General features: G+C 34.6%; 1 protein-coding gene across 1 annotated transcript; it reads right to left on the reverse strand.

Annotated features, from left to right (window-relative positions):
* Positions 1–354: 354 nt before the first annotated feature.
* LOC145582249 (cytochrome P450 72A397-like) lies at positions 355–1,646 on the reverse strand. The gene is made up of 3 exons (XM_081639253.1): positions 1,405–1,646; positions 930–1,326; positions 355–840 (listed from the first exon to the last, which is right to left on the reverse strand). Exons 1-3 carry the CDS (start codon positions 1,644–1,646, stop codon positions 412–414), a joined length of 1,068 nt encoding a protein of 355 aa, XP_081495379.1. The 3' UTR covers positions 355–411.
* Positions 1,647–11,014: the final 9,368 nt, after the last annotated feature.

Genomic DNA, 11,014 nt, shown 5'->3' on the forward strand with positions numbered 1-11,014 from the left:
ACTCTAATTTCCAAAAATACACATCCAAGACCATGCTTGGTGTCTATTTGTTTGGACTTTGGAGAGTCTCTTAGTTTGGTAGGGATGTTTTAAAACAAGGCACAATATCTATAAAGGCCTAAAACAACACACAAGTTTCAAAGCAATAGGCAACCGGACATAGAGCGTAGATTTCATTAATCATCCACCCTCGAAAGAGCTTTCTTTTGAAATTACATAGAATCTCCGGTGAACACTAAAATGACAGTAAAACAATAGTTGTGTCTAAAGCCACAAAAAACTTAAAGAGAAGTCTAGGAAAGCAGTAGAAAGGCATTTAAAACATACTAAAAGTTGGATTCTAACACTTGGACTAATAAGTGAAATTACTTGAGGGTTACCAACAGTAATATAAAGGTATCTAATTGCATATCATCGTAGCTTGTGTAAGATTATTTGAGCACCATGTTGAGGCTGTAGAAACAGAACAGTTGTGGGTGCATGAACATAGGATGGTGACAGCTCAAAGGAAAAGCGTTGTAGAATCATGGATAATGCAATTTTTGCTTCATTCATTGCAAATCTTTCCCCTATACATATTCTTGGTCCCCAACCAAAGGGAAAAAAGGAGTTATTTCCTTTTGTTGCCTTGGATATACCTTCAGCAAACCTGTCAGGTTTGAATTCCTGCGCATCATCACCCCAAATTTCATGGTCTCGGTGGACAGAATGCATTGAGAAATTGATTAATGTGCCTGAAGGAATTGATAGTTCCCCTAGATTTGTAGACTTATCGATCTGTCTTGTTACTCGTGGTACTGGTGGATAGAGTCTCAGGACTTCATATAGTATCATAGTCACCTAAAATGAGCATATTATGTCATTATGTGATGAAAAGTTTTAATTATTATCATTATCATTCATTGTCATTAGAAAATAACACAACTTACTGTCTTTAAATGGTTCAAACCATCAAATTCTGGCACAGTATCCCCAAATGTCTGCAAGACTTCATCTCGTGCTCGGGCTTGCCAATCTTGGTGCTTGCTCAACAATATCAAAGTCCAAACTAGTAGTGCTGATGTAGTTTCTTGTCCAGCAAAGTAGAACAGTTTACACTCGTCAATTACCTCTTGAATACTCATCCCAACATGCCGAAACTTATCTTTGCCAACAGCTTGTTGCATTTCTGTATAATTAGAATTCAATAGGATATCCAACAAGTCAGACTTTGTCTCTTCTCCAGATTCAATGGCCTCCTTCCTCTTGTTGATAATTGTACGCAGTGACGTATGTATTTTATCTTCAGTGTCCTTAAACCTCCTATTTCTAGCTGTCGGAATGTATCTGCACAGAAGGAGCAGGATTAAACCCTACTCTTCATAAATAATCTGTGAAAATTTGCAGGATGCTATTAATAATTACCTCTCTCCTGGGATATAAACTGATTGTATCATAAGAAGTGCTAAATCAGCCTGGTCCTTGAGAAGTTCAAAAATCCTTTGTCCTTCCTCATAGTTGCTACCAAATGCTGCTCTAGAGATCACATCAGCACTGAGTTTCATTAGGTCTGGCCACACATCTACCTCACCTGAACCCTTTTCAGCTACTACCATCTCCCATTTGTTAATGATCTCTGCACAACTATCATGGAACGCGGGTAACATAAGCTGTAACAAGCATCATAAGTTGATTATTATCATCCAAAAAGTTTCATTGCTAATATATTACTTGAATAAGTTAGTATCTCATGTATAATTAGACTGATTTCTGAGTGATCGCCAATAATAGATTTGTTTGTGCATTAATATTCAACCAACATAGATTAAACAGGTTTAGGTTTAATATATTGATTGTATGTTAGTCAGAAAGCGCACATGAATATGAGAAGAATAAAGTAGAGGCCTATTTTTAGGGCAGGTTCAATCTCTTTTAGGTTGGATTTGTACCTTGATCCCCGAATATCCAGTCATGGTTCTGGACCACTATGGAGTTAGCGATCTCATGGATCGTGAAGGGGTGTAACCTTCACCTTGTGAACGTTTACAAGTTCCTAAAACTTGTTGGTGACTCTTTTGCTCCAGCTTCCTTCCCTTTGGACGCCACCATACTTAAGTGTATGATCACAGTAGGGCTTAAGTGTGGGATGCTTGAAATTATTCCCTACAGTTGTTTGATTTAGGAGAGGATGATATCTACTAGTGGGCTCCTGTTGACCTGGGGTGTTACAATACACTAGTACAGTAATACACTACTACTTATTTCTCTCAAAAGTCAAAACACACACACTACACACACAAAGGAAATTAAAAATGGTCATTGCAATAGTCGTTTTGACGTTGGTTGCGCAAGGGCTAGCATAGAAGCTTCACATTATGGCTACTAGCGGAGCGGTTCTTCACGGCATTTACAACCATCATAATCCTATCCTTCATTAAATTGGTACCACCTATATATTTGGTCTACTCTCAAGTGAAATGAAAACATTGAGTATGATCAGACATTCAAGATTTAAAGCCACTCACCCTTGTTCTCCTTTGTGTTCTTCAGAGATTATGGCTCTAATGTTAGTCTCCATGCCCGTCTCATCATGGAGGTGGCCCCACTACCTTGGGTGATCCTCTTACTTGATGCCAAGGTTTCGTTAATTAACTTCTTTGGTTAATTCATGATTAGGCTCTCAGTCACTTACAAGACCTTTTGCCCTGTTTGGCTAAGCTAGCTAATATGTCTATATACATCATCATTGAAGCTAACTCCTTAGGGTTTGCTAATATTGGAGTTATTTTACCTTATGTATAGTCTAGTACTTCCCAGAATCGAGGTGTTGTGATCGGGATTTTATGTCATATACTGGGGGGCTATTATGGGTATACTTGCTCAACCGTTTGGGTCCGGACAAGCCAAGGCTAATCTGAAACGGGTCGGGCCATGGGTCACTAGGCACAACCCAACTCATCTAAACTTTGCAAAACAAATTACAACAGCTCATTAAGCAAGTTACATTGCCTGAAGTTATGAATTTCACAGTAGAGATTATAACCATCAGCCATATATAATAAACAATCTCGATTGAAAATTATTATCACGCCAAGGGCATTCTGCAGTTTCAAACCACAAAGTAGGACAATGGAATGCAAAATAAACATAAAAGAATTGAAATATTAACAAATCATCCTTTTACAAATAATGCACATGAAGCTAAGTTAGCCGACAATAGCAGCATTAGAAGAAGAGAAGCAATACTCTAACCCAAAAATCCTGGCTACAACTAATCTTACCTTATTATCTCTAAGCATCTTATCTCATCTGATTGCAGCAATTCTCGGAGCTAGAAAAGGGTCCAAGACTAACTGTACAACATTGTAGGCATCTCATTAGGATGAAAACAAAACTCAACTTGAACAATTTTATATCGCATACTGCCACAACTATCACCTTTAAAACACATAAACTGGATGATATAACTACACCTCTTGAAACCTAGACATGAAAGCAAGCTATCTTCAATGTCGTCAATATATTGAATCTCTAATTTTTAGTAGACTACTGACAACTATTGTGGATAAGTACAATAGAATTTCATTAATTTACTAAGTACCATAAAAAAGAAGACACACACTTTTAAAAGGAAAAGGTGGCAGAAGTTATATTATATGTAATAGGATTTATTGATAGCAACAATATATTAATAATAGGATTTATTAAAATGACTGACAAATAGTAGCTAAATATATGTTACTTCGTATAATCAAGCATATGACACCCACACATCAATATTATTATCAAGCATTCAAACAAAACAACTAATTGCATCATCAATGTTATTATATATGGTCCATGCCCTATATGATAATATACCAGGCTAGGGTTGATGGGGTGATCATACTCATTGCTTGGCTACTCGCACTTGCTTTAATTTGTTGTTATCTTCGAGTTCATTAAGGTTGTTAGTCATTGTTAGTTAATCACATAAATTTGTCTGTTCTTAATCATTGTTTTCTACTACCATTTGTTGTACGTGTCTGTTACAATTTATTTTATAAGATATTGCAAGTAGTCTTTTGAACATACCTAACTTTATATTTGTTCAAATTTAATTTTTTTGTTCATCAGCTTCATACACTTTGCAATATTTCCCTTTCATGATCACTTTAATATTCATCATTATATATGCTAGCAACAATTAGTGAAAATACATGCAAATCCAACAAACCCCAACTAATTAGAGACATAACTTGGGGTGTTGCCCTACATTTTATACAAAACAAACTATAATGAAAATATAAATAGATTGTTGATTGTAATATTATCAAAAGTACTTCTACAATTAATCACTAGTTTAATTTCAAATTACTAAATAAGTTGCAATTACAAATGACTAAATTATTATATTGAATTTAAATAGAGAATTGGTTAGAATAGAATCCCATTTTGTCAATGATGGCCATGATGAAAGTTTATTTGACTACTTGCTCAGTTTCTCCAAGACACCCTTGATTGGTTTGTCATGAGCTATGCCTTGATTGGTTTGTATCTTTACAAGGGACTCTAGAACTTCTTTCATTGGTGGCTAAGCTCTAGGATCTTCTATAAGGCATGACAGAGCTAGTTTAGCAGTTGCTACAGTGTCATCTGATGGATACTTCAATTCCCCTCCAACCTATAATCCATAACACTCATCAACTTCCTCTTATTAGACAAATGGTGTGTAATCCAATCAACTATGAGTTGCTTGTAAATAGGGCGGGTTTTATCAAATGCTTTTAAGCTGGTAAAAAGCTCAACTAACACAACACCAAAGCTATACATATCGCTCTTGATATATAAATGTCATGTTATATATAGTCCTAAATAAGTTTTTTCTTTAAAACTAGACTTGATTAGTAATTAAACCAAATACTCTATTAGTAAGTGTGTTGAGTATATTGGTACATGTGGCAATATACTTAGTTATTTCATATCAGTAGATGCCCATTTTAACCTTTGTTGTGATAGGACCTAGTTTTGCCAAGCCAAAGTCTAATATCTTTGCATTGTAAGACTAAAAGCAAAAAAAGTTAATCTAATATCAAAATGTTATTCGTATATGTTTAGAATTAACTAGATGTAAGCCCATGCGATGCACGAATTTTAATCTAATATTTTTGTATATTATGTTGATTTTTTTTTAATTTTACTTTTCTTTATTTTATAAATCTTTAAACCTAAAAAGAGCAATTAATTTTTTTTGAATCCATTTGAAAAGGATTACACTTATTAGCACTTGCATGTTATTATAATTAATTTGTCAGCTTCAAACACACTATAATTCTCTGTTTTTTTTTTCATTTCCTTTTACCTCTAGGTAGAGCCTATCCCTTTTCTTTAATTATGATACACGTATCTTGAGACTCTTATGAATGATGCTAGCAAGATAATTCTTTTTTCGATTTTAGCCCCGGTCTCTGTTAATTTACCGTTGCATCCCTCGGGTTATTGTAAATTTCACATCTAAGTTGTGGATGGTGGTGTCGAATATATGGCAACGATCTTTCCTCTCTTCATCCTCAAAACTTTTTTTAGTAAATTAATTGATATGATATAGTCAATGCATGTGTATATAATCAAGTGAAAATGAGGCCCTAATTTAACTAACTCTAATGTTTTCTCATCCCCTTAATCTATCTTCATCCTTGTCAAAGTCATCATCTCACCCTTGTCCCTTCGTGTAGACATCTACTTTTGGTTTCCTCTCCCGACCAGAAGTGCTATGACGATAAATGATTCCATCTTTGTGCTAGATTGGAGTAAAGAATGCTTATGGACTACTGATTAAGGCCTGAACACATAAACCAACTAGCTTGACCTAAAATGAAATGAACCAAAGCTTGTTAATACTAAGCCCGATCAACAATTAGGCCTAATCCCGAGATTAAACCTAATTTTGACGGATTTAGAAGCGCCTAGGTTAAAATCTAGGGCTACCGCAGGAAAAATATCGCGCAACTCAAGGAGTCGCGCTGGCATGGCGCGCGTAACTCACAAGGTTGTGCGTGACACACAACACAACTTCCAATGATGCGCTTGTGGAAGATTAAGAATTTCATGAATATACTGAATCGAATCTTACCATAAAGCCACGCGCAAGACAAAGGTTGCGTTGCCATGCGTAGTGCGACTTAATCGCTTGCGCGCAATAACCGCGAGCGACCGATTGAGTTGCGCGTGCCACCTACTGCGAGAGAATGTTCAAAACCCTATACTCATCCATCCCCTATAAATTAAGGTTCAATACGAGCTTTAAACACACAGAAATTAGCCTAAAAAATCTGCAAAAACTTTGCGAACTTATGCAATAATCATCCCTCTTGTCCTAAACACTCACCCTTTAATTGTTTTGTTCTTACGGTGAAAGTTCCCGGACAAAAAGAAGTCCATAAGTGTTCTAAACGAAGATCTAGCAAGGAAAAGTGGTAAATTCCCGAGCACTTAGATAAATCACCTTTCTTTTCTTGCTTAAACAACTTTTAACCAATTAATTACTATTGTTTGATCACCTTAAATAAACTTTAATTAATTAATTTCACATAGTATTCTTGCGTTTATCAAGACTAGAATCTGTATAATTAATTGATTATTTTATCACCTAAGTCAAGGTGAATCTTGTTTATTGTGTTTCTTTCACAAATTTGAATTAAATAAGAATAACGACATTCGTTACAATGTAATCTTTATGTGATTAACGTGTGTAAATAAAATCAATTAACTTAGTTTTAGGTATCAAGTTTTATATATTATTTGGTAATGAAATTGTGAAAAAGGAAGAGCTAGTAATGGCCGCCCTTGGGCTAGAATAACGATTCCTCCCTACAAGGAACGTTATTTTAGTACCCTCGCTTTTGAACTCATTTCTGGTACAAGTAGACCAATTTGGGTATGGGTAAACTTATGATACATGCTAAATGTCCCTTGAATTGGGAGAAAGGCATGAACGAGGTTTATGAGTTATCCTAAAACTCATTGGCGACTAACTATTAGTTTCTTACAAAAAAGCATAATAATAGAATTAATTCTAATTCAAGGTCCCCAGAACAGTAAGGAATTCAAATCCTAACACACCTTAAAAAAGTGTAAAGTCTTAGGCTTTAAAGGGCCATGGGAATAGAAGAGAAAGATCTCCTACGATGGGCACACCCTCCTCACACTTCGTCCCCGACTCCCGATGAGTCACTGTCACTTTCGACCTTTGCTATCTCTCCTCACTCTCGATATATTCCTTATTCTCAACCTCTCAATCTCATTCTCTGCCCCATATCTTGAACAACAAAGATAAAAGGTTTTTTTTTTCATTTTTAATCTTTGTTTCGTTTTTTTCAGATCTTTTTCAGGTTTATTAATTTGTTTTCATTCTCAACCTCTCAATCTCAAATTCATATTGGATTAAGAAGATATTAACCAAATAGATATGAATCTCCAGCACTAGGTATAATTTTTAATTATTTTATATAACTAATACATAACGACCTACAATTTTTTTTATTTGTATTTATTATTTCTAAAAAAATATTTTAGTTTCAACACAAGCACGATGCCTATGAATTTTCTTTCCGTCTACATATAGATAATAGACATAGAATAGTCCAAGATGTTTACAGTATTATGCTATGTTATGTAGAAAGTGTTGTTGGTTATTTAATTTGGAAAAAAAATTGAGTGGTAAATTCTTTACCTCTGAAGAATTGAAGGTGAGAGAAAAAGAGTAATCCACGTAAAAAAATGAGAATGGGAATGTGATTGTCATAGGAAAGTATTTAGGAGAGCCGTTAAAGAAATGGTTGAAGGAAAAACAAAATATTTGGGAAGCATACCATTATAATATAACATCATAGTTATTGGGACGAATTTAGCTTCATTTTTTACAAATATAGCAGTTGCACTTATTTCTTGTTACAGAAAAGGAAAAAACATTAGGTTGGATTGGAGTGAAATACACTATATGTTGAACGAAATTATAATTTCAAGATTACGAATACTTTAAAATATAAGAGAGTGAGATGTAATTATACATATCCAATATAATATAAAAATGCTAATTTTATGAGAGATAACAAATGGATAGTTTTAAGAGTTTTATAATTAAATCTTGCAGATCAAACGAGAAGTATAAGGGATCTAAAACAATTCAACGAACTTGTGAATTTTTGTGGTTGAAGCAAGCCATGTGACAGATATAAGCTTTATTATGTTCAACAATATATTTTTAGGTGACATCAGGAGTATTAGAGACTCAAAATTAATAATTTATTGTAAGTACTATATAATTTTTCAATGTTAATCTAATTAGGGGAAAAAAATTGTTTTATAATAAAGATTTAATGTTGTTTATAATATTTTATTGTAAAACTATATTTTTTTATTGTTTGATATTTTCCTTTGTTTTGAACCATTAGATAGCGTTTTAGTTTTTCAAACGTATATAATATTTTAAATATTTCTCAACGTATTTTTCTCAAATTAGATAGTGTTTGAAATATATCTCAAAATATTTTCCTCAATCGAATTTCAATAACAATATTACTACACACTTCAATGTTTATATCACGTATTAAATAAAACAAATAATATTAAAATTATTTACGTGTTAACAAAATATGTAAATTTTTTATAAATTAACGAATTATATATAAGTTAAGTCTCAATATTCTTTTGTTTCTTTTCCTTTCTTTTAATTGAACACCACTTACTGTAACAACACACATCATATGCCACATCCAATACACCATCAAAATAATAATAACCATTGAAATAACTAGTTGTATTTGTTTAAGCCTTTTCTTCCCTATGCAATGCATAAGCCGAGGCATGGTAGAAACCTTAAAAAATCAGTCCAAAAAATGTACAATAGTATCAATATACACTTTCACAAACAACATCATTAATTAACAAATAATTTACAAAAAAAAAAAACATTTGTTAATTAGAAAATTGACTAAGATAAGACTTGATTAAAACATAGATCATGGTTTGTAAAATGTTTCCCAATTTGGGTATACCTAAGTTATATTTGGGGATACCTAAAACAAAGTGGTTAAATACTTTTTATACAAAAATACAGAAGTATAAAGTTATTCAGGATAGCCACAACCGTTTTTAGCACTCTTAATTAGATTTACGGATATTTCACCAAATGCCCCCGAGTTATTTTTTTATTCACCAAATACCCATAAATATATTCAAATTCACCATATACACTAAGTTTCACACAAATGTCACGAAGTGCCCTTAATGACTAACGGCAGTTAACTTCGTTAGTCATTAAGGCTAAATTTTCCACGTGGCGACATTTGATAGGTTATTTTTTAATTATTTAATTAATTAATTTTTTTTTAAAAAAAAACCACCTCTAACACCAGCCCAGCCACCTTTCGTCAACCACCAAACACCAACCCAGCCATCTCCCCTAAACCGCCGGCCTACTAGCCTCCCCACCGCTCTGGCGCCGCACATCCCCGGCAAGCCACCTGACCCGAAACCCCTTCTCCAGTAACCAACCACCCGAAACCCCCGATTCCAAACTCCCAAATTCGCAACCCCCGATTCGTCTAAACTCCCAAATTCGCAACTAACCTCCCCGGAACCCCTTTTCCGGCAGCCAGGTTCCATCCCTCACGTCGCCGCCGTTCACCTTAGCCCAAAACCACCACCTCGAAACCCTAAAACCCTAAAATTGAAACCCTAAAATCAAATCTGGGGTTTCGATTTTGGTTATTTATTTTAGGGCTTCGGTGAGGTGGTTTAGGGGATGGAGATGGCAGGGAAAGGTGCGGTTTGGGTTCGCCTATACAAGGAGGGAGGTTTGGACGCCGGTGTTGGGGAGGGGAGGGATTTTTGAGGGAAAAGATGGTGGATTTTCGAGGGAGAAAAAGGTGGAATTTCAAGGGAGAAGGGAACGGATTTTCGAGGGAGAAAGGTGGCTGGGCTATGTCGTCGGCGTGGGGCAGCTAGCTAGGGTCGCCGGTGCGGGGCTTCAAGTTGGTGGTGGCGATGCGGGGTAGGCTGGTGGTGGCGGTGGCGGTGACAGGTTGTGGAATGTGGTGGGTTAGTTTTTTTTTTCAAAAAAATCAAATTTAATTAATTAAAAAGACAACTAATAAGATGTTGCCACGTGACATACTTAACTCTAATGACTAACGGAGTTAACGTCCGTTAGTCATTGGGCATTTGATGACATTTTTGTTAAGTACAAGGATATACGGTGAAAATTTCATGGGTATTTGGTGAATAAAAAAATAAATCAGGGACATTTGGTGAAATTTCCGCTAGATTTATTACAATTCTATCTAATCAAGGTCTCATTAGCTTAATCACGGTTCTTATTATATTAAAATAAAAAGACCGATTTTAAATACTAAAAATATACTCAGCCAAAACATTATTACCTATTACATAACGATCCTTGTTTAGAATGAAATCCCTTTATCTTAAATTAATTTAGGGATATGCGGAAATATATACTTGAATGTAGGCAGTATGTAACAAAGAACAAAATTAGACGGTCTCAAACGACTACTAGTTAGTCCCTAAATAAATTAGTAAAGATTAATTTTCTCTTAATCAAAGGATAGTTATCAAAATTCATACCTGCAAGAAATCTAACAATTTAGATTATTAGTCCAATTGTTCGCAATGGCATACTCTTGTATAGAAAAAAACTCATAACCCCTACAACATAAATAATTTTTTTTTAGATATCCCCAATTGAATTTTAGGCGTACCCAAAATTCGGAATTTATAATTAATCAACTTGAACGATTGACAAATATAAGAATTGATTAACACATATATTACGGTCAGTGTTGTCGCTGGGCTAGGGCAGCCGGGACGGTCGCCTAGGGCCCCCAAACGAAAAGCTCAATTTCATTGAAAGTAATTTACGTTATAAAAATTAATCTCCTAGTATATATTATATAGGTAAACAAGGTAGCTCAATTGTTATAGTAGGGATTTAATTAGCTTTTAGTTTTGGAGTTCGAGACTTGTTAAGCTTGTTTTT

The sequence above is a fragment of the Chenopodium album genome, chromosome 15 (assembly GCF_948465745.1).
Source record: "Chenopodium album chromosome 15, dcCheAlbu1.1, whole genome shotgun sequence".
NCBI classification, from domain to species: Eukaryota; Viridiplantae; Streptophyta; class Magnoliopsida; order Caryophyllales; family Amaranthaceae; genus Chenopodium; species Chenopodium album.

Bases quoted from the DNA above. Each gene is read 5' to 3' on its own strand.
- LOC145582249 (XM_081639253.1), bottom strand. From the start codon at position 1,646: ATGTTACCCGCGTTCCATGATAGTTGTGCAGAGATCATTAACAAATGG. The intron at 1,327-1,404 runs GTAATTATTAAT...CCTTCTGTGCAG, and splicing joins GTTTATATCCCAGGAGAGAG to ATACATTCCGACAGCTAGAA. The intron at 841-929 runs GTAAGTTGTGTT...TGCTCATTTTAG, and splicing joins GTTTGAACCATTTAAAGACA to GTGACTATGATACTATATGA.